This window comes from Triturus cristatus, chromosome 5_2 (assembly GCF_964204655.1).
Source record: "Triturus cristatus chromosome 5_2, aTriCri1.1, whole genome shotgun sequence".
NCBI classification, from domain to species: Eukaryota; Metazoa; Chordata; class Amphibia; order Caudata; family Salamandridae; genus Triturus; species Triturus cristatus.
The window spans coordinates 706,253,976-706,280,319 of record NC_140588.1 but is presented as its reverse complement, the minus strand read 5'-3'; the positions used below and the strand labels follow the sequence as shown (position 1 = coordinate 706,280,319).

Here is a 26,344-nt window from a genome sequence, read left to right as displayed (position 1 = left end):
CTTCAAAGTAATGGTTGTTTAAGTTGAGGGGCGTGGCCTGATAAGCCAAGATGGCGGTCGCTCTTTGTTGGAATTCCCACCGGCCACACTGCAGCTGTCTTCATCTTGTTGCTGACAGGCCTGGTACAATGGCCGGAGGCGGCCAGCAGTGACCCCCGAGTGTGCCGTGAGACGCTCACTGCCGAAGAGCTGACACAGCATGATCGTGGCATGGGAACTGCAAGAGCTAAAATGACGGCTGCCTCAAGCGGCGGACAGAGGGATTAGCGTTGGGGCCCCTGGATTGTGTGGGAGGAGCCCATGGGGGTCGAGGCCTTCCCCCTTTCCATTTGCCAGAGGTAAGCCAGGCTCCAAAGATGAAGACTGGCTAGGAGACAGCTGGGACCTGGGACGCTGGTCCCGTTTTGCGTTCCTTTGGTGTGGTGTGTGCTTTCCTTGGAACAGGGCCGTATTTGGGGAAATAGCGGTGCAGACTCCAGCCATCGCTGGAGGAACTGTGAGTGACCTGGACGGTTGTAAAGAGCCGCAGCGCTCCCTCATGCCTCTATTTGGGGCCACACCCTTTGCTGCACCTGAGTCGGGTGATTTAGGACCAAAACAGACCCACTGAAGTCCTCGTGGGAATTCAGAACCTGGTACAAACATTTATGTGGGAATGTTGAAAGGGGCCCCAACTGTGGATGTGATAAAAGTCTCAAGGAGCCCCCAATGCCCCCTTCTTTCCTTTCCCCCTCTCTCTTACTTGCCTCCACACAGTGGATTGTCAAAAGACTGGTGACTGTCGTGGAACAAGGGGGTGAGGTTCTGGAGGCCTGAACTGGGCAAGCTGGAGGGGGATAACACTGAAGCATGCAGGCTGCTTAGCTGGGTCTGGTAGTGCAACGGGCCGTGGAATGGCAGAGGAGACTTTCCCTAGGCCCTGAAGGAGTGAAGTGAATTGTAGGGCTCAGCTGTCACTCTGGGCTTAGTTGAAGCCCCACATATTGGATCGTCAAATAACTAAGGGCAGCTGAGGTGCAAAGAGATGGGTCTGGAGGCCTGCACTTGGCAGCACCAGTGGGGGCCAATATTGCCACACTCTGGCTGTACTTGCTACCCACATATGACTAGTGGTATAAGCGGGCATTGGAGTGCCAGGGCTCAGTGGTGGCTCTGAGGCTATGCAGGACATACAGGCTAAGGCAGCAAAACTTATGAGCATGACGTGGCACCTGGAAGAGAGGGCTGAAGATGCAGAGAATCAGGCACTGGGTTACAACTTACGAATGGTGGGGTTGCCAAAGACACAGAGGAAGAGACATCAGAGCGCTTTCTTGAGGAATGTATTTTGTCATGGGTACCAGCAGGCTATTTGTCCTAATGTTTTGTGGTTGAACAGGCACACACATTCCTGGCATCCAGGCCACTCCTTGGGGCTCCACCCTGTCTGAGTATTGCCAAAATTCTTAACTAGATTAGGATTGTATCCTGCAGGAGGCCCGCCAGTCTGGGAACTCGGTTCACAAGGCCCAGCAGATCATAATGTTTCTGAATTGCACCTGATAATTGCTGTTGGCCAGGAAATCATATGACAAAGTTAAGGCCCAACGTCACACCTTGAACTTAAAGTATATGCTGATGTTCCTGGCATGCCTGTGAGTTAGACATAATTCTGAAACAGTTTTCTTTGATACACTGGAGGCCATCTCAAAATGGTTTACGGAACAGCGGGCGCTGAGGCCACACCCGGTGGCGAGCTGGGGGAATCCACCTAAGCTTCGGCCTTCCGAGGACAAGGGAGATGGACTCTCGGCCCACAGATCGAGGTCAAGACAACTCGGCCACCGAGGAGTAGGTGTAGATTCTGACTTGGAGCAGGGAGACCGGGACACTAGACAGGGGCCCACTGGATCCCAGAGCTTGGTGTTCTCACAAAGACAGCCCTTCCAAGTGTCGGCTTGGGCTCAGTCTGCAGACTCAATAGACAAGGCTTATGGCTGGCCCCACTTTTCTTTTCTTCCCTTTCAAATTTTGTCAGTACCAATGTATCCTTTCAATATGGTGGGATGGACCAGACCATGTGGGAGCAAACTGATGAACTTTTGCCTTTGTTATATTCGTGTTGGGGGGTTGGGCGACATGTGCTTCGAGGGGGAAGTGTGGGGCAGTGGTGGTGAGGGATAGGGGGTTGTTGGTCTTGTTGTTTTTTTATTGCTTTCTGATTTGAGACAGGGGAGGTTCCACAATCACACTGCATGTTTACATCGCCCTTGCCCAGAATGGGCTGTCCCAAATATCACAAAAGCCTCAATGGGGACATTTAGGCCAGGATAGTTCCTACCATCTATTATGGCCACCTACACACTGATGACATGGAAATCAACGGCATTGATGACCGTATCAAATGAGGAGCGGTACTTTGGTATGCAAAACGGCATGGCCAGGAAGTCCTACTTTTGCAGAAAACTCTCCTACTCGGCAATACTTGCTCCTTCCTGGACCATTATTGGTTCGAGAGGGTCTTTCATGCAGGGTCACACCAGGGGATCCAGAGGCACAGCAGTGCTCCTTCACAAAACATTCCCATTGATGGCCTCCAAGGTTGACCTAGACCCCTTGGGCAGTATGTGATGGTGGCAGGTACTTTGCAGGAAAGCCTCTACTATTTTATCAGTGTTCATGTTCCATCCGCCCTACTCCACAAGACTATGGAGGAGTTGTGAACACAGATTCTTCGATTACCCCACGGACTAGCCTTTATTGGTGGGGATTTCAATGATATATGATCTCTGGGGAAGCCAGGGGCAAGGAGAGTAGGAGACTATGTAGTTGGTCAGAGGGCCTGGGTCGGTACGTTGCCTGGAGGATATGGAACGCAGGGGCATGGGCCTACACCCACTGATCCACAATTCATAGGTCCTTATCCCAGATTCATCTTCTCCTCCTCCTGGCGGTTGGCCAGCTCAGTAACACATATTCTTCGCGGAGGGATTTCAGGCATCCTCTAATTATTCTTTCATTTGACTGGCAACCAAGTGGGCCTCTCCTTATGTGGAGGCTTAACTCCTGGTTTTTGCAACCTCAGATTTTCAGGACTTTAATGCCCAGGAGGTGGAGTGCTGCTTTGACCTTAATTGGGGCACTGTGAACTCGTCAGGTGTCCTTTGTATGGCTAGTAAAGCTCACATCCGACATCCTCAGGGTGGAACGTTAAGGTTACACGTGTATGACGTATGCAGAATTACACCATTTAACTCTGCAGCGGAAGTTGCTTCAACAAATGCCACTTGCAGAGGCCCGCCAATGTTGGATAGCCTCGTCACAAAGGGTCTATGAGTGGGGCGATATATTGGGCAAACTTCTGTACCGGTTTGTGATGAGAGATATGGCTTCCAGGGTGGTTACATCGATTCAGTGTAGAGGGGTGGTCGTTGCTGAAACTGCAGGGGAGGTAGAAGGGACTTTAGCAACATAGGACAAACTTGGATCGTCCATTGGGCTGGCCCTCTGGGATATGAACTCCAGGAAAACCCTGTGCCCTGTTGGTTTTCCTATGGAATACTATAAATGTTTTCAAGCCCACCTAATGTCCTACCTCCTCAGACTATCAATAGGCAGTGAACAAGGCACAGTTCCACCCTGAGCTTGATTTAGCAATCATAGTTGTTCTCCCTAATCCATGCCACCCGGTGGAACGGTGTGCATGTTATCACTCATTCTCACTCATTAACTCGGAGGTGAAAAGTTTCACAAAAATATTGAAGAACCGCCTGCTGGCGATCCTCCCGTGGCTGGTGCATCCTGAAGAATGTGGGCTTATGCCTTGGATAAGCTCCCATTACTGTCTTCGCAGGATCAATACGGCACTCACAAGAATTTTCCAACAAGGGGACCCTAAAGCCCTTCTCCTGGTAGATTTTGAGAATGCTTTGACTCACTAAGCTGGACCTTCCTGGAGTAGGTCCTGATCATATTGGGTCTGGGTCCTCGATTTCGCGCTTTTGTGTGGGTGCTCTAGTCTGGCAGAAAAGCCCAGGTGCAGGTTAACAGTATGTTGTCCACTCCATTTTCGATTGCTCAGGGTACCTGGCAGGTTTGCCCTATATCCCCGCTTTTGTTTGTGCTGGCGATTGAGCCACTGGCAGCATGGATTCGCTGTGATGCCCAAGTGTGAGGCTACGACTGGTGGGTGGTGTTGGAGGACCATATTGCACTTTTTGAGGATGATGTTCTTCTTTACATCTCATGCTCATTGATCATGATCCCTAGAGTGCTGCAGATTCTTGGGCTTACTATTCACTGGATTAAATTGGTTTTAGTCCCCCTGAAGGGACCGTCGATTGAGATAGACTGTCCTGTGAGGCCTGCAAGCTTCTGGTGCCTGGGCATGTATGTAGCCTTAGAACCTGGTCTCACTTTGAGTTTGAATGTCAGTCCCTTGTTGTCTCGCCTAACATCGGATCTCAACAGGTGCGAGAAACTGCCACTTAATATCTTGGGTCACACCACGTTGTTTAAAATGATTGGCCTCCCTTGTCTGCTTTACATCATATAGAATTACACCCTACGACTGCTGCAACTCTGTTGGTGTCAACTGAAGTTCCGGTCTTTCTTGTGGCGTGATTGACCCCTTCGTATAGCATACAGTAAATGTACTCAATCTGCATGATATGGGGGACTAGATATGGCAGACATATACCTTTACTACTGGACAGCCAAGCTGTTAGTGGTCAATGAATGGATGAACAGGGGATGGGGGTTCTAGCGTTTCAGTTGGAGGTGGCAGGTTGGGCTTGGGTAGGATTGAGGAGCTGTTGCATGACGTCCCTATTCTGCCTTCCTTCTCTGAGTCCACTAGGATGGTTCTAAAGACGTAGCGTATGGCGTTGTGGTGGATGGGTGGGACCGAAACTTTACACATATGGCTCCCCTATGGGTGGGGAGATGGCTGCATCAGACATCGGAATCTCCAAAGTGGGCGATTTCAAGCATGCCGGACACCTCAAATCATACCAGGCGCTGAATGAAGAATATGACTTTTGTAGATCTAAATTTTTTAGACACCTGCAATTGCGCCACACTCTACAACAGCATATGGGACTCCTTGGGGAATGTCCTGAAAGGAAACCCACTGGAGATCTAGAAGGGGGTCTCTCCAATCTCAGATCACCTATAGTATACTCCCCTTATTTGTTTGCCCACCTCAGGGCCCGGTAGGAACTGAGGGTGGGGTCCCAAGAAGACTCCGATTGGAGAGACATTTGTATGGCACACAGAACGCAAGTAATATCCCCCAGGCTTCAGCTCATATGACTTAACTACTTGCACATGACCTACAAAACTCCTGAACGTCTTTGGAGTGCAGGCTTACTACAGTCACCAGCTCTTAAACCCCAGCCCGTTTTTATCATGTGGTGTGGGGATGTCCAGTGATTGTGAGTTACTGGGTTAGGATTATCGAGATTCTCACCAGGGTAGTGGGGACACACATTGGCATCTCACCATTATTCATTCTGTTGGTAGTTCTGGAGTGAGTATGTGACAGTGGGAGAGACAAAACCCAGGTGGGGATCGAAATACACTTGCAAAAAGAGATATTGCCAAGGGGTAGCAATTGCCTTCCCACCCCTGTTAGCGCCATTGAAACAGACAGCTGTGCAATACAGGCGCGGGCCGTATACGCAGCCAAGGGTTGCCCCCAAAAACGTGCAAGTGTGTGGGGTAAATGTTTAGACTCCAGAGGAATGTCAGAATGGGTGTGTGAGGGGGATACGAAGATGTTTGTTATACGCCCTGATATTACTGTATTGAAGTACAGATAGACATGTTTTGTGTTGGTGTATGCCTTAAAACTAATAACATTCGATTTATGTAAAAAATGGTTGTCTCAGTTGCAACAAAGTATTTTGTACAATTTCCTTCAAAATGAATAAATAAATGCAAAGTCCCGTTTCAACAAAACGCATGAAAGTGTTTGCTTTGATTGCTTTGCAGGTGGGAGCGAATCATCGTGGGATAAGGATAAAATGCAGTCTCCTATAAACACAGGCTCACAACATGGCATTAGCCACGTCACGCTGTCGGGCCAGCAGAGCCTTGGAAATGCACATCCACTCAGCCCCCTCCAGCAAAACCACTTGCTAACTAACCGTGCGTATATCATCCATTCTTATGACAATGACAGACACGTTTCTAGAGTACAGCCCAGCAATCCCAAGTACTTTTTAGAGCTCGAATTTCTGGAAATATCAAGATTCCAATCGGGGTTATTGGTAATGCTGTGACGAACGGATGATTAAGTGCGAATTCTTGGTCCTGAGTACCATATTTCATCCTTGAGTTGCAACTTGAAAAGAACTTAAACAATTTAAATATCGTTTTCTGTTGTATATGAGTCAAAAGTGGAATGCACGGAGTAAAAATGGAATAAAATCGAGACAATATAATTTGTATTTAATTTCTGCACACATAATTTGACATTGATTTATAAATGCTTGTTTTGTTTAATTAGTTATGGCCTTATGTTCTTATATATAAAAAATGTGCTTGCAACAGATTGCGTGAGCAGTTCAACAGTCATTGTTGTCCTGTTTTTTCATTTTATTTTCAATATTTTTTTTAATGTACTCCCCATAACATTTGAAGAAAGGATCAATTAAAACAACTGAGCCAACTGCTCCCCTTTCCTGGCTACTTTGTCTACTGCCCAATCAGGTCCCCAGTGGCTCTTTCAAGGGTTGGAGCAGCAAAACCTTTGCAGCTTGAAGAGCAGGGGTGTAATGGGCATTGGATCAAGAATACCGGGTCTTTTATAAAAGTCAGGGATTGTATGCTATTGGTCCTGCTGTAAACAGAAACTTGAAAGAGTATATGTTTTTTGTGAGTTAACTAAAAATGGCAATTTACTAGTGTCCTTTAGAGGACATAATATTTGTCCCCATTTCATCTGTCACAGGGTAAAGCTCACCAGATCTCATGAATCGGGTGGACTACTTCATTTGGTATACACAGGCCTATATAAGAAACTCATTGTCAGGCTGCAGAATGTGTTAATTCTAGATCAACCTCACCCATAATGCACTACACTGGTGGGCTGTTGAAGGACCATATTTAAAGTTGGTCTAGCATACCAGAAGGATCCTGAACCATGGCTTCCGGATACCTGAAAAAGTGGAAAAACATAATGGGCCAACTAGGGGCCTCTGCTCAACCAATGAGATGACAACCAGCCACCAAAAGTTCAAAAGGTTGCTATATGGGTAAAGAACCATGATAGCAAAACCTATAGCTATGGAACATTTGTTCACCTTTCATAGTCAATCAACTTGTTGACATCTTAGAAAAGTATTGAAAGCATAACTATTTAATCAATTATATGACAGATCCAAGACCTCAGAAACAGCAACATCAAATGCTTGATAGCCATGTTGTTGTTGGAACATAGCCGTGACAGTAAGTCTTTGACAGCTGCCCACCGTAGTCTGCCAGGTGTGTTCCTTACAGGATGGGTAAAAGAGTTGAAATGAAGGCATAGTGGAATAGTCAAGGTTTTCTCGGATATCCCTTTTTCTACGGTTATGGAAGGAAACATTTTAATCATTTTGTGTTCCCTTGCACTAATATTTGCAACACAAAGCCCCCCTAATGAGTGCCCCCTTGGCAGATGGAATAATTATCACACTAGATAAAATTCGACCTTGAGGTATTGAGAATTTATTGGGTGTGATAATTATCACAGATAAATCATTTTGTGGCAATGGCATGCAGATTTTCGTTCTTACTATACCAAACCCTCATGTTCTGGTAATTTGTGTTTATTTTCGACAAGTTCCACTTCTGAAAATTCCTGGGGCAATTTATAGCAGTGCCTTGTTAAATAACATCAGTGCCTTGTTAGCCGCAAACTCATGATTCCAGTGTGTGCGGTAACAGGAGTGACTGCACATATTAGAATTTAACAGGCCACTCGTAAGAGGACCAAAATGTGTTGGATCTTCCCTTACAGTCAGGATGTATTCTCACAAGATTAACCCATTCATTGAGATCATTCATTACACGATTCTGTGGATGAATGGGTTGCTTATACACACGTCTTATTTTTGGGAGAATGATCTCTGCTCTTGAACAACTTAATGTGGTATGCTATAAAAAAAGCTTCAGAGGGAGCAGAATAGGCTGCTGAAGACATCAGCAATACATTGTGAGTTAATCTGACCAAACAAGTTTTCACAAGATGTCTACTTTATATATCCACCTTAGAAGCTTTTCTAGAATCTGTAGTGTATATTTTGTTTTACCACTTCCCCTAAGATATATGGGGGTAGGGGATGCACACTCCAATACATTCTTTGTGCTGTGAAGCTCCCAAATAATGTAACCCTCACTTCTGGAAGGAGAGGTAAAGCTGAACCAGCTCAACAGAAAGATATCTTCTACAGGCTCCATATGTTGCGGGGATACAAACTCTATTTTTATTCAAACACATAATTACATATATTTATTTGTTTGGTTATTTAATAGGGAGTGTAATAATATTCCACATGTAGTCTTTTTGGGTTTCTCAGAGAGTTTGCTGAAAGAAAAATACAGCTTGTTGAATAGGATGGGATGTTGTCCACCAACTACATGGGGTATGTAACAGTGTCCAAAACTCTTTGCATGTGACCCATCTTTTGTATTGTGTCTATTTTCGAGAACCCTCCAAATAGTTTGGTTTTGAATGGGTTTGTGGATTGCATGTAGTTGGGTTCAGAGTGCAATTGTGAGTTAATAATATTTCAGAGTCTAGGACCTTGCAAGCATTGTGATCCGCCTCTTTGTTTCAACTCATGTTAGTTAGTCAGATGGATTCAGGTTCAAAGAATGATTCTGGTTGAGATGGAGTGAGGTGCCAGTTCCTGCAGATCTGCCGGGCTTTTGACCCTGTGTGCTTTGTAGAGATGCACATGCCCTTACAGTTAATTCTGGCATCTATTATAAGCCAATGGAGAGCTGCAAGATATGCTCTTGTTTTCAAGGGTAAGGCAAGCTCTGGCTGCCTAGTTCTTGAGTATTTGAAGTTTTCCCATGGGTTTTTAAGAAGACTGAAGAAGACAATGTTATAGACATCATGGAATACCAAGATGAATTCTGTAGTCAGCTTCAGTGTGTTGCCAGTATGCAGAAGCTAAAGTATTTTCGTGTTCTCTTCCTTTGCCACTGAGTTGGCTTGTGGAGCAATGGTGAGGCTATTGTCTAAGAGACCACAGGTTCATAAAGAAGATGGCATGGTGCTAAAGCTTGATGGCTCGTCAGAAGATAGTAGATTGCAGTAAATATCTTTGACCATTAGAACCTCAATCTTAGGACTGTTCATGTACCGTTATCTCTCTTTCATCCAGTGGCAGACATGGCCCAAGCATAATGTAATGTGGTAAGGCACCATGAGAGTTATCCACATCAAAGTCGATTTGTGTATCATCAACGTTCATTTTGAAGTTAATCTGGGCCTATTCAAGAAGTGTGGTATTGAGTCTATGCAAATATAGATATTTGTAGATACAGAAATCACAAGAGGGACGATCCTTGTGGTACAAAGCAAGACATTGAGCCTGTGGATGATTCAAATTATCTGATGCTGATATTTTGAGTGTGGTTTCTGAGAATTTATGGGATCCATTTCCAAGTGTGAGCTGATATGCCTGCCCGGTGTTTAAATCTTTCTATCATGGTTGCATTATGGACTGTGTCATTGGCAGTCCAAATTACGAGGAGCATGAGAGCAGTCTAGTTGTCTTTTCTACACTTGTGTCTTGGATATATTCATTGGGTGTTTCCAGATTATATCACCATTGTCCCTGCTTCTTTGCATTTTACATATGTCATCATATAAATGACAAGCAGATCAGAGATTAATCAGAGAAGCAACTTCTAAAGTCCACAGACAATAGCTGTAAGGTTTGAGTTTGAAATGGAGCTCATACACGGCTGAATGCACTTTTAAGATCATTCTAAGGTGGTGTATATACTGATGACAATTAGGCATTAACCAAATAAAATATACATTGTCCGCTAGTAAATACAGATACTGTGAAACAATGTGAAACTAAAATAGAAAGAGTAAAAAGATGACTCGTTGCAGATATCCCTCATGTCATGGAAGTTCACAATAAGAATGATTTGAACTATTTTTGGAAGGCCCTATATATTTATTATAATGTGAGGATTTTGCCAGATATGAGATCATATAGGTGGTAAGCCTGGACCACCAAATTTGATAAACGGTGCTCTCTTAATAATCAAAGTGAAAGAAGCAAGAAGGGGTTGAAGTAATAAAGTAATGTTGGAAGAAAGAGGAGAGTGTAGAATAATAGTTGATGTGTATGAGGGAATTTAGGCAGAAAATGAGAAAATGTTTTAAACATTAACGAAGGAAATATGAAGAGAAAAAAGTAGAAAGAAAATTTGTGTAAATGAACATAAAACTCTGGGGAACCCAATGCTAGACCACATGGAGGCCTCCTGAAGCCTTTTCATGTCCTATGGCCAATTTCCAATTGCCTTTTTTTACACAAACCGCATCCATTTAAATATAGGCAATCACTGTCTAGCTATTGAAGCACACAATCCCTATCTCACACGGACAGAAGCGCCACCGTACGCCCATGAATATTATAAGAATTAATACAAACCCTTCAAATCATGGTAGGAATTAACAGGATTTCAGTGGACTTTGAAAGCATGAACTTGGGGGGGCAATGGACAGTTTGATAAAGTGTGTCTCAAGGGGAGGAGGGTGGCTGAGCGGGGGTCTTTGACTCGTGCCACAGTCACGGACTGATTAAACAAAAATCGCCAAGTGTACTCGTCATAATGCACATATTAGATATCATATAAGCAACAGTAAACACTGCTAAACGTCGTCACACTTAGCAGAGTACAGAGAGACGTGGGATGATGAAGTTTGATGGCATCAGTGATCCTGCATCAGGACCCAATGAGGATGGCTCAGGCAGGTGATGGCGAACCACGACAAGTGATTTGCAGATGCATGTGACTCAGTGACAAGGTTGGGATTAGGAAACACTCAATGCAAGGCTCTTTATTTAACTTTTGGTGACTAATGCATTGTAACTCAAGTTTTGGAAAATCAGAACTTGCACAGTTCAGTCTTTCCTATTCTTGAAGACCTTTGAACAGTAAACAAAATATCTCGTGCTTAGCTGGGACAGTTGAGTGTTCGCAGTACTTTGCAGTTTTTCTCCAGTCCAGTCCACCAGCACCACATACCATTGCGTATTAAAATCTAAAAGCTTTTCTTAGTCTTTGACAGCAATGGCTTTCAGTAGGTGATTGTTGGCTGGCCGCAAGCAGCTCAGATAAGATGTGAGATTAAATGGTGGCCAGATGGGCTCAGCACAGGCAGTGCCACCACGTGGCTGGCTCAATTGAAATGCATCACTGCCACTTTCTAAAGTAAGTGCAGGAGCAGAGAAATAAGTCAAGTGCCAATGCGGTACACCAACAAGCAACAGCATAAATGAGTACTGATCCCCTCAAGTATCGATGGTGTCCACCGGCAACCACTGGCACAAATTAGGCACTGATTAGTAAGGGACGGAGTCACTCTTACTTGAAAAACAAAAAAGCCCCAATTATTATTCTTTACAGTGTAATTCTTGTGCTGTAACCCACCGTGGACCATATACCGTGAGTGCGATGAGACTCAGGGTTCACCAGTTCATCTATGACAGTAATGTATGTATTGTATTGCAGCATTTACATAAGGCTTCCTAAAGCTGATGGGGTTGTGATTCAAGAAGTAAAGTTAGGGGTGTAAGACAAGCTACAGAAGCCCCTGCAGCATGGGGGCCTCCAACTCTCATGGGGCCCCTACACCTTTCGGAGGGGCCCCATTCTGCACATAGCCAATGAATATCTGTGGGATATGGGAGACTCATGGGCCCCTCTTCACATTCTGCAAGGGAGCCCCATCATTTTACCTTACACCACTGAGTGCAGCACTAAACACTGTAGTGTTACCGCATTGGGGTATTGAGTCTGTACTACTGCAGCTCTAAGCTAAGATCAGCATCTCATGATTTCCACATTTCTCTTTCCCCAGGTTCTAGCTCTTTGTGCAGCAGGCAGCTATTTGTGCATTGCAGTGCAGAAGGGTACATCTTTTGGAAAACAGAGTTCTCAGAATGCTCCAAAATTGGCACGTGCTTTGCTGTTCTCAGAATAGCCTCTTTCGGACAGGCAGTTGACTCATTGGCAACCTTGGACATTGATCACAGTTAGAAATGCGGCATTAAGTAATGCTTAATACATCTGTCAGATTCCATTAGTAATTAGTGGCCTACAAGGCGGGATGCTCTTTTATTTATGTTACCGAATGATCAAAAACCTGACCCTCGTTTAAGTCCTCACCTGTTTCAAATCTGAATATGCTCTTGAGCCACCCAGGCATGTTTTGAAGTCCTCACCTGTGGTGAGCAGGCAATGTCTCTTATGTCATCTTCCAGCATTCCTCTTGTAGGAAAGAATCTTTAAGCTATTCTCTGCAGGCATGTAGTTGCCATGGCTAGCAACAACACGTAAGAAATCAAATGCAGTAACTGTACCAAGTGCATGACATAATGTACAGCCGCTAAACTAAGTTTTTATTTTAATATACTGCAGGAATTCAGTGATTCAGATAATGCACTGCATGCTTTGTTGTGCACACAGTGCCACTTTTTGGCACAGTTTAAGCTGGCTGTGGCATATTCTAGAAAATTAATTAGGCTTCATGCCTAAGATTGTCGCACATTTATTAATTTATTTGATTCCTCAGTGACCCCTACATCCTTTTTATGTGTCTCTTTTTGTAAGAGAAGAACTTGGAGTCATGAGTTCCTCTATGATTTGACAACTTAACTGGTTACAACCCGCCAAACTAAGTTGTTTCACTTGCGTTTCAAATGGGAAAAGTGCAGCACCATTGACTTAGTGGTGACTTTGCATAGTGTAGGTGACCCAGTGCTTTAAATGGAAGTATAGAAGTGTAGGTACTCACTGTTGAGAGTATGCCTTTTCTCCCAAGAAGTGCCAGTACTCTTCCATTCAGTGTATTGCAGCAGTGCTGAGAAGTGCAGGTACTATCCCTTTCAAATTAAAGAAGGGCGGCTACTCAGTACTGGACAATACCTGCCTATTTAAACAACTGATTTGACCTCTGCTCCCCTATGACCACATATGTTTGCTAGAATGGCATGTAATGTGGTAGACTTTCAAGTCAAGTTGTAGGATCCATGGTTTACCTCTGCCAATCATTGAACCCCTCATGTTCTATGCCCAAAAATTATATAGAGCATGTCACCCTTTACGAGATGCTTAAACTCTGGGGTTGTTGTGTTGTGGGGGTGCAAGAGCAGCAAAGTAGGTTGGGTTCTCTACTCTCTTCTTCTTTGTCCAAAAATTATATAGAGCACCTCACCCTTTACCGGATGTCTGAATCCTGTCTGCTCTCAGCCTCAGGAGATTCAAGGCTGGCTCTCATCCGAGAATAGAACATCCAACATTGTCAACAAGGGTGAGGTGGTCTATATAGTTTTTGGGCAAAGAACAAGAGGGTACAGAACCCAACCTACTTTGCTGCTCTAGCACTCCCACAACACAACAACCCCAGTGTTTAAGATTAAACAAGTAGGTACTACACCACTCAACGTATTGTAACTGCAACATTGATAGACTGCTGCTATCTTATTTTCACCCACACTGTTTATTATCTGAAGAAAAACCCAACCCTGATGAAGTCTGCATGGACAAAACGCGTTGGCTGATCTGATGTGCAAATGTAAAAAAAACTTCAATAAAGCGGATTTGAAATTTACTTGCAAAAGACCAGAGGAATATCATTGGATGTTTTTTGTTTCGTGTCCTATTTGCTTTGAATTAAGCTATATAGATTAAGTAATTGTATACTCCTTCTCACTGGTGTTCATCAGTGTTTTGATTTTTTGTGACTTCTAAGCAGTGGGGTCACGAAAAGTCGCTCATAGAGACCTTTGATAAAGACTACAAGTACACACTAGTGCGACATCTAGCGGCCCACACTGCTAGTACTTATATTTTTTTCGAGCAAATGAACATGTACCGTGTCAACCTCATCAAGGTACAATTTCATATGTTTGTTATTTCTAAGTAGCTTAAGAAGTGTTTTAATGGGAAGATTCATAATCGTTGGCTGATGTCTAAACCAAGACATATCTTTCATTTTTTGTCACAGATTGCTTTTCCAGTCATGAATGACATAATAACAGCCAGGCGAGATTCCACAAGATTTTTCCTAGATTGCGAGCTGTCATATCTAGATCGCATGCCACAATACTATTGTACACAGCCCTTCAAACTTTCCCCTATGGGCACGTCCATAATCACACTCAATATAAAAGGGTAGCCAGCATGCCAACTTGAACATATACGACCTACTTTAGCTAAGAGTAAACTTGCATATTACAGCTAGAGGGCAGAAGTCTTGAAGCTTCTACCCAATGCTTGGTGTTGATCCTTGTAACCGTGGACTAACAGTGTTGTTGCCTCCATCAGGGAGAGAAGAAAACGAGATATATAAATATTTTCGAGGTATAAGGTTATTACAATATCATATTCTCACATTTAGAAAGAACAAGGATAAGGTCCTGATGTGAACAAATAAAGACATCAAAAGGAACCTAATGTCTAACCTTATTAGTGTCTGGGAGAACTACGGCTTCTCAGAAAAAAGGATGAGCTGACAACTTTTGCTTTCCCGACGAACATCGATGACTACGTCAAGGGTTTTACTACATTGCTAAAATGCAAAGGATGCACCACTTCGAAAGGTCAATAATTCCAAATTGTTTCCACATGAGATGTATTGTGTTGCTGTCATACAAATAAGAAACAATTTTAAGTATTGTGACCTTTCACCCTCAAATGTCCACACCTTAGAAAACTCTACCAAGTCAAACACCGTCCTACCTGTTAACCCTTTCACCGCGGCGGGAATTCCGCCGCGGTGCTGGGGGGTGCGGGGGGCAGCGCGGTGGCGCTGTGCTCATGACGGAGCCGCTCCGTCATGAGGCACGGTTGAGCTGTGCTCATGACGGAACGGTTCTGTCATGACTCCGCCCATTTGCGTTGTCCCCCCGCACAGGCGGGGAAACAGCGCCGCGTAGGCGGAGCGGCCGCCAACGGCCGTAACATGACGGAACCGTTCCGTCATGAGCACACGGTAACCGTGGCTCATGACGGAACGGTTCCGTCATGAGCAGGGAAGGGGTTAATAAACAAATCGAAGAGGGTTGTTTCTTGATGATTGCCCACTTTCCCAATTGGTCACCAGTAGACGGAGACTACAGGCCACCTCTGTTCTATAGTCCTCAGACTCTCTATAAATCAGTCTTGGAAATCTGATATCTTGCATTCTATAGCGCAGTATTGCAATCATGTGATTAGGCCTCTAGGTCATTGCACAATTATAGTCTCCTTTAGAAAAGTGATGAAACCTGCATTTAATGCAACTTGTCAATTCTGATGGACAAAGTGAGGCACACCTGGGGACCCAGCACAATCAAGTGAGGAACAGCCCTCTGGTGACTCATGTCTCAATATCCTCTGATGCCACCCGATACTTCAAAGAAGGCCCGGGAGTGTCTCCATCCTCAACCATCTAAGGTGATTGGGAGCCAGTCCTGTAAAAACTATACATGCAAGTATGGAGCTCAGAGGCAAATCTGTATCGTGTTTTGCACTGTGACATTGTGTCCGTCTGACCTCAAGAAAATAAGTGAAACATAACTGAGCCCAATAATATTTGATTATGGGAAACAATTCCAGGGTCACAGGAGATCTACCTGGACTTAATTTGGGGATTAAGAGCTGACTTGAAAACGTGTTACAGGTTAGACCACCACCCTCCTATGCAAAATGGGCCTGAAATGCCACAGAAAGTGGAAAAAGATCTAAATATTGGTCTATCAGCAATTTTTTCTCTTATGGAAATTCAAGTGAGCATTACTGGTAATTGTCTTATGGTATGATGGAACGGATACATACAGGCTAGCAGGCAGATAAGACTGTCCATCCGTTTCCATCATCACTTTCTCCACATCGATGTTTCAGTGTTATGGGTGTCTACTGCAGATGCGTCCGAAGCAGCAAAATTAATCAACTTTCAACATTACATTATTTTTAAACTTTTAAAGTTTTGTGAAGGAAGGTGCATGAAATGTTTCTAAAAATTAGTTGGGTACTGGACACTGGTTCACCCCGCCTTGAGGGCCACAGGAGGCAGTGGACATGTTGGTGCCTTTTAATACTATCCGTTATCAGAGTCTCAACATGGGCACGTGACATGTCTCACCCAGCACCACTAAGATTAGCCCCTGCCAAGTTAGCCTTCACCATTTAGGTGCCTGTGGGTGAGTTATGCCTCACTACATTATCCTGGAGCTGCAGGCCTCCTATGTTCCCATCCGCTTCCTTCCTGTCCCCTACCCTGACCCCACCACATCCATGCAATATCTTTGGGCCAACTGCTGTAATCCAAGTGCAGTCTGTCCAACATCAAGAAGCAGGACATCTTGTAGCTGGAAAGCAGAGTCTGAGGTGAAAAAACACTGTATTAGCAACGTCATACAAAGTCCTAATGCCTCGCCTGCCTTTGATGAAAAAAAGTTTCCCAATACCCCATACTTATCTGACAAAAGTTTTACTTTCCCCTCCCCTGGTCTACAGGTGTTTATTGATATATATTTTAACCATAAGTCTTTCTGTTGATTTTTTCTGCTAGTCTGGTTCATTGATCAAGGTATTTCCAACCAGTTAACTTTGATTTCGACCAGGACTGCCCCTTGAAGCGAGCTTATCTCACAAGAGCTGCTACTCTATATACAAGCTCTGTCACAACGGTGTGTAACTTTGATGGTTCTCTTTTGCTTTAGACAAAAATTATTCAAATATGTTTTTTAGACCTCGTTTTTTTTGTACAATATTATGAATAATGACGTGATGTGTTTTAATAATGAATAAACACAGGGCATACAGAAATTTAAAAAAATACATCCACATTTAAACAAATAATTGATTACAAGGTCATAAACGAAATAAGATGAGGAGAAAGAGTTCATTAAACAGTGACACTAATTCATAGGATTACAAATAACTGTGACAGTAATACATGCAGCCTCATAGGAATAACATATTCTGACAACTGAAATGCTACGTGTGCGTGAAAGGGCTCTTTGCTCTTACCTATCTATTCTCCGCCAGAGTTAGACCCCTGCCTTTACATGTAAACGCAGGTGCTCATAGGCCATCTATTTTTGTTATAAGATGAGTACTTAATCAGGATATATCGCACACAGACGTCTTTTGAACATCATTCACGATGGTTTAAACCTTTGAGTTGTACATGAACGTGTTTTAAGAGCAGCATTTGTTAAGACAAACTACTTTTTTAACATTCACACCATTTCTTTTAGGGTTAGATTTGCCATTCATGATGATGCCCCACCCCCTCCTTCCTGTCAGCCTACCTCCTGCGTCAGTTGCCATGGCAATGAACCAGATGAACCACCTCAACACCATAGCTAACATGGCTGCCGCGGCTCAGATGCACAGTCCCCTATCCAGAGTGGGGGCCTCTGTGATCAAGGTAAGCGCCACGAGCCGCTCTTTTGAAAACACTGTCCGTTTCCATGCACTTCGTGCTCACGCCGGGGCATTTCATGAGAAGAAAGGCGGGATTCCATTGTCAACATGCTTCCGTTTCATTCAGTTTCATTTGTATTCCATGCATTCAAGGAAAAGATGCTCCATTTAACAGTTATCTTCAGCGTTTGGCATAACGTAGACATTAAACCCAATTAGTCGTTACACTTTTCATTAAACAGGTCTAATTACGATAAGATTGTGGTGCATGTGATCAGTGTGCAAATATATATTTTCATTGTGATGCAGTTAAATGAAATGAATTTGTTTTTGTTCTTTCTCGGTTCTTTGAAGCACAAAATCGACATTTCTTTTTTTAGCTTTGTCTGTTGCTCAAGCGAGCCTGCAAATCTGTCTAATTATTGAACATATAGTGAAAACAACGGCCAGGGTTATTCTAGATAAGATTATGCCGCTAAGTAGTTTGAAGACCTGCTTTGCCTCACACATCTCCAGATTTCGCAAATCAGCCTTTCAAATACTTTTCTCTGTCTTTGATTTATACTGGGTAAGGCTGTTTTATCGCGCACTTGAATGATGTCACTGTACATTTTTATTTCTCCTTTGCCATTTAGCGGTAGGCTGCCCTACCGATATATGCATGATCAGCAAAGTTAACATTTAGAGCCTCGGCATGAAATGTCATAACTATGAAATTTTGATTTCGACTGACAGGGGCCCTGTAAATGAAAAAGAGCTTCCATTACCGTGGACCCAAGAATACCTTTCTTGTCAGCCATCAAATAGGAGATTTTATGTTGAACACTGAAAAGCCCAGGAGCCCCAGAGTTGGTGGCAATTATCTAACTGTGAGGAGAGAACAGTGGCAAAAAAATGCTAAAGTCTGGAACATTAAAGATATAGTTTAAAGCTAATAAAAGACAGTTGGTGTAAAGAGGCAAAATGAGCAGTGTAAAGTGATGATCTGTACATAATGTAGAGTTTACTTTGAAGTAAGGTCTTTGATATCAGTGAACGTGGGAAAACAATAGATGATGGATGAAACCATTGAATTAACCTCAACCACTGTTAGTTTTTTAGACCGCAATCCAGTCCATCATTTTTTTGCTCGCTGTCCCTCTACAGACAGTGGCCAACCATATGCAAACCAGCTTTCAGATGCAATAGCTATGTCACAGAAAGAACCCCAGATATATTTTGACTGTTTAGGGCCTCGTCAGTGAGGTGCACCTTATCATTGGATACTGTAAGCCCCAGGACCAGTGTCTAAGCTTATATATCTTACTTAGACTGTCTTATTATAAAAAACAAAAGAGCAAGGATGGACTGGTTCAATCAATTAATTTCAACTGATAAATACTCCATATATATCCAGTAGATCACTTTTTTTCGTCTCGCTAACACTATAGAATGCTACTACAGAATGGGACCGACCATCCACGGATGGATGATTCATCCGACTCGGCGGCCGCCAGACTTTCGGAGGCGCTGACCCCGCTGGGGCTCATCCCCTACTTTCAGGAGCCTACGCATGAGAAGGGGCATACCCTTGACCAGGTCTTTTCGTCTGTCCCTCTCGAGGGTATTGAGATTACTCCTGTCTTATGGTCTGACCACTTCCTCGCAAAATTTGTGATCAAGGGCATAGCTAAATCTGTGCCTATCCCGGCACATCAACAGGGTCGTGTCCACAGGGCTTTCCATCGTGTTACCCCGGAGATGCTGGCCCAGGCAGCTGAGGCCCATCCCTGCCTTCTCTTAGGTGATCTAGACAGGGATCCGCAGACCATGCAAGACTGGCTTCTGGATAGGCTTAACGATCTTGCCCCGGAAGTAACATCCCGCCCTACACCGAAACGGGTCTCTGCGCCTTGGTTTACCGCTGCACTGTCGGCTACACGGCAGCAGTGCAAGGTAGCCGAAAGAGCCTGGCGGGCACAATATGACACTGTTGCCAAGTTGACATACAAATCGGTGGTTAAGGCTTATCACCGGGACATCCGTTTGGAAAAAAAAGCTTATCTAGCCAGGAGAATTGATGCGGCTTCCAACTCTTGCAAGGAGATTTTCTCCATTGTGAGAGATTTCACCTCACCTTGGTCTAACACCTCGGACCAAAAACCATCTGGTACCTGGGCCACGGACCTTGCTGACTTCTTCACGAGCAAGATCCAACGCATTCAGGAGTCATTCCTGGCACCAGTGTCTGCGGGCCAGACCGAACCTGACACCACCACACTGCCACAGGCCGGGCCAGTGGCGACGTTGAGTGTGTTTCCCTCTATCTCTGCTCCGGACTCCCTGGCTCTTATGGGCAATTTAAAATCGGGTTCTCCCCTCGACCCATGCCCTGCTAAATTTCTGGCGAAAGTTGCGGAGGTGATCAACCCGTTGGCTAATCCGCTCTTAAATCTTTCGCTGAGGCTCGGTGTGGTTCCGCAGGCCTGGAAGCAGGCGATGGTGATTCCATTGCTCAAAAAAACTGGTCTAGATCCGAAGGCCCCGGTTAATTATAGGCCCATCTCTCTGCTGCCGGCCCTCACGAAGATTCTGGAAAAGCACGTTCAAGGCGTGCTCTCCAACTTTCTTGAATCTAATGAGATCTTGCACGCCACCCAATCGGGCTTTCGTCCCCATCTCAGTACTGAGACTGCGCTCCTGGAGGTCTCGGAAACCATTAAAGGGGTTCTGGACTCTGGGGGCAAAGTCATGCTGGTGATGCTAGATCTGTCGGCGGCGTTCGACACCGTTCCCCATGATGGTCTTCTCGCTAGACTTTTCGAGATAGGCCTACGGGGACGGTGTTCGACTGGTTTTCCTCTTTCCTAGCCGGCCGCCGGCAGTCGATCTGGGCCCCGCCGGATTCCGCCGTGATGCCGCCTCTGGGAGTCGGGGTCCCTCAGGGCTCTATTTTGAGCCCGACCCTCTTTAACATCATTATGACCCCATTGGCGGCGTTGGTGGAGTCGCATGGTGCCCAGATCGTATCCTATGCGGACGACACCCAGCTCCTCTTCTCTTGTAAGAGAGGAGGCGACTTTGATGGGGAGAGTATTCGGGATTGCCTTGGGGCTGTTTTTCACTGGTTCCATCTAAACAGCCTTAAGTGCAATTCCGACAAGTCCGAAGTACTTTTCTTTGGGTGCGACACAGAACCAGATTGGCAGACCTGGTGGCCACGGGATTTGTTCCCTCCGTCCTGCTCCTCTCAGGTTGCTAAGAATCTGGGGGTGAAGATGGATAACAGGCTTACCTTGAAATCCCAGATCCAGGGGGTGTCGGGCATTTGCTTTGGCATCCTCAGGATGCTGCGGAGGTTTCTTCCTCTGTTATCCGTGGAACACAGGACGCTGACTGTCCAGGCTCTGATTGGGTCCAGGTTGGATTACTCCAACGTTCTCTACCTGGGCCTCCCAGAGTACTTGTTGCAGCGGCTTCAAGTGGTACAGAATGCCGCTGCAAGGGCAATCTTTGGCCTTAGCAGGCGCTCCAGGGCCTCGGGCTTGCTGGTAACTTTACACTGGCTTCCTATCCGCAAGAGGATCGCCTTTAAGGCGTTGACCTTGGCCTACAAAGCTCTTCACAAGGAGGGAGCCAAGTACCTCCAAAAGAGACTGGTCTTTTACCATCCAACCAGGTCTCTGAGGTCGGAAGCCCTGCACCTTGCTGTTGTCCCCCGGGTAAAGAAAGCGCGCCTCGGAGGCCGCTCTTTTGGACTGTTGGCTTCTCAGCTGTGGAACTCTTTACCATTGGCCCTGCGGGGAGCCACCAGCCTACTAGCTTTTAGGAAAGGCCTTAAAACTTGGCTGTTCACTCAGTAGCCGGTTCTCCGTGAATCTCTGGCCCATTCTTCTGTTAGTTTTATCTGGTGTTATGTTTTTTATGTTGCAGTATTGTCTCTTTCTCCATTAAAGCGCCGGGACACTCTTTTTGAGTAGCCGTGCGCTATAGAAATAATTGGATAACATAACATAACATAACATAACATACAAGATCAGTCAAAGTCTAGGCTGAGCTGCTAGGCCATGTCTCATTCAAATGGGATATGAAAGAACTTCAGATGTGTTTCGGCCTCATTGTTGATGTGCGGCTTGTGTCTCAGGGCACAGTGACCTAAGGAATGCATGTTTGGTCATACTGGGCACACATGAGAAGTGTCACTGGGGAGTCAGGGATAAGGAGCACTGGCCTGAATGTGCTTATTAGTGAACCACAGAGCTGCCTAGGTATACATTATTTGTCTTGGTGGGTTTTAAGCCTGGATGATGCATACATAGGATGGGTGTGCTTGGATCTTAGTGCAGCGATAACGAGCATGAGGAAGGCACAATTTTTTGTACTTTAAAAGAGTGACATTTGCCTATCGCTGAGAACATCCCTTACTGATGCAGATGTGCACCATCAAAATACCAGCAACAGGGCCCAACGGAGGAGGTCCCACAATTCAGCAGTGCACTTATGCCAGTTTGGACCTACTGACCCCAGTGCGGTTCTCAGCAGTCCACATTACCTTTTAAGTCAAGTTGTAGTATATCTCCTACCTGTCCCCTCTTCTTGCTCAGACTTAGGTAGTAATGACTTCTGCTGTCAAACCACATGGTGGGCAAAAGTGAAAGAAGTTAGTAAACAATGGTGGACATCACAAAGATTATGGAGGACATCACAAAGATTAAGGAAACTGCAGGATATTATACTTTTAACTGTGTTGGATAGCATGCCAAATATCCCCCGAACTTAAAGTTTCAGCTCTTCCGCCACGACCATTGAATTTGCGGTAGAGTCCTTTTGTTGATTTATTTAACGAAAACTCTGGGAGCGTCTTGAAGTAAAGCCTAGGTAGATGAGCTTACATGGTTTGATAATAGTTTTTGTACATGTTTGGTTTATTTCCCTCTTGTTTCCGGCTGTTTCTTAATGCTGATTTATTTAATAGTTCCCCTAGTGGAAGATTGCAGATCCCTTTAAAGACAAGTACAATTGCAATCTTCTCCCCACCCAGACTCTATCCTGCAACATAAGCAAGCACCCACAACAAGCAATGTGGTGCAACAACACCTCAATTTTCCTAGGAGTGAACTCAGGACTTTACTTGCCTCTACCAGGGGTTTTGACTTGTATAGGAGTTTTTCAAGTACAGGCACTAGAGGTGCATTCTTCTTGGTGCTTTCCAATGCACAGTAGTATTCTGGAGAAGTGTTTGAATTCACATTTTTCTTGCTTTTTTAAGCTTTGTCCCACTTGTTCCCCTCATGCCGTGAGCACCTAGCTACAAGAAGTGCTGCACTTGCACAAATTTGCGTTTTTAGAGAAGATGCGCTGTTGCCTAGATCCTAATCCCTATGTTTCTTTTGTCATGAACGATGGATGAGGTATATGCTTGGTGCAAAGTTTACTATAAGTTACAGTGCCTGTAGTGATTCCCTTTGGTGAGTTCATACTGGGAAGTGGCTTCAGAGAATGTGTTTGGAGCATCTAGAAGGTATAAGAAAGTCACTTTCATTTCAGTCTCACAAGAGATTAAGCAGGAAACTCCTGGGACTGTTTCCCAATGGAATCAATGGAGTTTATTTTTTCTGTAGACGAAGGATAACATATGCATATTATAAAGAAGTCAACTCACAATTAAAAAGAGCAAAGATAGGCAATCATTTAATGTGAACCAATCTTCTCCCAGTCGTTAAAAGCAGACAATGCATTTTTGCTTGAAAGTATTTTGTGTACCTTACATCAATGATTGCAGACTCACGTATCAAGCCAATGTTTATCTTTTCACTGTTGGACTTTTGAATGTAATATACTTTCGTAGTGGATTAAAGTTCATTCATTTTCTATGTCTATTACTTGGCCTCCACGCAGACGTCTTATCCCCTCATTTGTGGATATTCTAATGCCATTTATATGAGATGGGTCCATCGAGATCTTGGGCCATGTTCATCCCTAGAAAGGTAGAAAGTAGCAGGAAGTGGTTCTTGTTTTCTTCTTTCAGCATTTCTCCATTGACCCCTACACCAACAATTCAGCTTTCTTTGAGGATGACACTCCAAGTTGAAAATAGAAATTGAAACATGAATCACTTCTATCCATAATATTTGTCATTGCATTTCTCGAAATTCTCAATGTTTTCATTTGCTCGATGATTTAGCAAAGGATAATGTATACCCGAGAATATATGACGTTACAACGCAAACATTTACAATGCATACTTTTACAACGTGGTTTTTACATTGCAACTACCATTACATCTCATGATTTGACAACGCATGCCATTACAACGCATTTTTTAAAACTACCATTACAACGCATCCCATTAAAACGCATACCAGTACAACACATACCATTACAATGCATAATACATTTAGGGCAACAGTAGGGTAAGTGTTGGATAGTGTAGGGGTAAAAATTACTATTCCCACTCCAATGAGTGCAACAGTAGGGTAAGTGTTGGATAGTGTAGGGGTAAAAATTACTATTCCAACTCCAGTGAGTGCAACAGTAGGGAAAGTGTTGAATAGCGTACAGGTAAAAATTACTATTCCCACCTACCCCAAAACCCATACCCACCCCAAAACTAAAAAATCTCCATTACTTACCTTATAATGCGTTGTAATGGCATGCGTTGTAATGGTATGCATTGTAATGGCATGCGTTGTAGTGACATGCGTTGTAATGGCATGCGTTGTAATGGCATGCGATGGAAAGGCAGTTGCGTTGTAACAGTTGCGTTGTAAAAGCAGTGAGATGTAATGACTGCATTGTAATGGATGTTTCCCATACCCGATAATTGTGTTTATTTGATAAACACTGAATTTTGTCTTTCAAAGTCATTTGTCTTTAATAATGCATAAATAAAAACCACAAAGCATTGTGTGGGGCAATTTTAGAACAGTTTTTGTAAAATCCTGCTTACCTTCCTCCATCTTTAGTCCATTTTTAGCAGTTTTTTAAATGGGATAAAAAAGGTAAGGGTCTCTAAAAGGGTTGTGGCCAAATAGGCATAAATATAAATCCTGTTTTGGAGGCACAGCCTATGTAATTAAGGGCGTGTCTCAAACCGTATATATATTAAAATCCTGCACTTCACAACTTCACACAGCTTCCTGCCTCATCACCATTTGTGTGTGTCTCAGTGACATTTCTTTTATTGCATCCGACATATAACACAATAACGGACATGTACCTAAAACAAATCAGACATATCTGCCAATGCTTCTTAGTTGTATCAAATAAATGAGTACCCATGATTTTGTTGTGAATAATTAGAATTGAAAATATTTCAATTCTGAAAAACATGAGACTGCTAATTAAATATTACTAATGGCTGTGAAGGGGTAGTTGCCTTCAGATCGTATAGTACACTCCCCTTCACAGCACTTTCTTCTGCAGTCTCTCACTCTGTTAGACACTTATGCTCATTTATTCCCAACAGCGTCTGAAATCCTTAATCTGCAATTCTCACACTGACCCACAATTGGCACATGGGTGGCTATAGCTCTGTGCGCTCTGCAGAGAGATCAAGGATTGGATGTGCATGAAGTCTGCACATATTTATGACCTACTGAAAGGCACTCTGAGGAACTCTCACTGCCTTCTTCTGCAACTTTAGAGCTCTCAATTGTGTGCGGTCATAAACGCCTTCCCACAACCTGAACTCACTCAGGGCGCCTAAGGACTCAGTTCGAAGTACGCGCAATGCAAGAGTCACATGTTGCATGAAAAAAGCTACAGAAACTTAAAAAATGCCAATACTCTTCAGCAATGCATGATGAAGTTAAATGTGAAAAGTAAACAAGGATTGCTTCTCTGCCGTAGGATAGCTTGAGGGTTTTTTAAAGTAACTAAGTAGTGTTTTGCTAATGTAGTTACAGACCTGAATATAGAGAGCAAAGGGGATCCGTTTTAAAGTCAGTTTTTGATCCGACAGGACCCCCCCCCCATCTAAAACCATGCTGGCTTATTTGAATGAGTGAATTTTTTAATTAGCTACTTACGATTTTTCTGTTTGGAAGATTTCCTGCTTTTGCACCACTGAAACGTGGAGATGAATATTGTGGACTTATTTCTCTCCTCGCATTATTGAACTAAAATAAGGATTGCAGATTTATTCAAAATGTATAATTAAAAAAAAAAAATTATTGAGCAGAGTCAGAGATCACTTACGTATAAAAAATATACCATACAAATATTATTCAAAATACCAATTGATATTACTGAGATCATGTAAAAATAGTCAAAAGATCACATCGTTTACAACAATCAATCTAGTAGAAACAGTAATGCTGAAATGTATTGTAGCAAACAATAAAGTGACTGTGTGCTGATTTAAGTCTCCTCCTCCAAGGTTGCTTTGCTCAAACAATGATTTAAAACAGTTCTACAATACAACTACACCAGTTTATACAATAAAGTGCCATTGTGCCACGTTAAACCCCCAACACTTTTTCTAATACTTCATCCCTTCAGCAGTTACCTCAAAGTGGATATTATAGTCGTACTAACGCAAATCAGTAAAAAAAAGCAAACTGCTCACTCCATCTAGCTCCTTCATACCCCTTTTGTGAGCAGAGAAGCATACTTGCCCCCTTAGGGTGCAGCTTTAAACCAATAACAAAAAAACAAATAACACACCTTACATATGTACAAGAATTGAAGATCCCCTATATCTACAGGTAACCCTCATGGAGCCACC

The 26,344-nt window shown here is 43.8% G+C and overlaps 1 protein-coding gene across 9 annotated transcripts in view; it reads left to right on the top strand.

Moving 5' to 3' along the window:
• DACH2 (dachshund family transcription factor 2) overlaps window positions 1-26,344 on the top strand; it is an 839,221-nt gene that overhangs the window by 609,188 nt on the left and 203,689 nt on the right. For 8 of the 9 annotated variants that reach the window (XM_085607794.1, XM_085607793.1, XM_085607798.1 and 5 more), the window contains 2 exons: window positions 5,974-6,129; window positions 17,469-17,641. In XM_085607794.1, the coding sequence (XP_085463920.1) occupies window positions 5,974-6,129; window positions 17,469-17,641 (329 nt within the window). The remainder of the gene's footprint in view (window positions 1-5,973; window positions 6,130-17,468; window positions 17,642-26,344) is intronic. The other variant, XM_085607797.1, reaches the window with a different exon arrangement.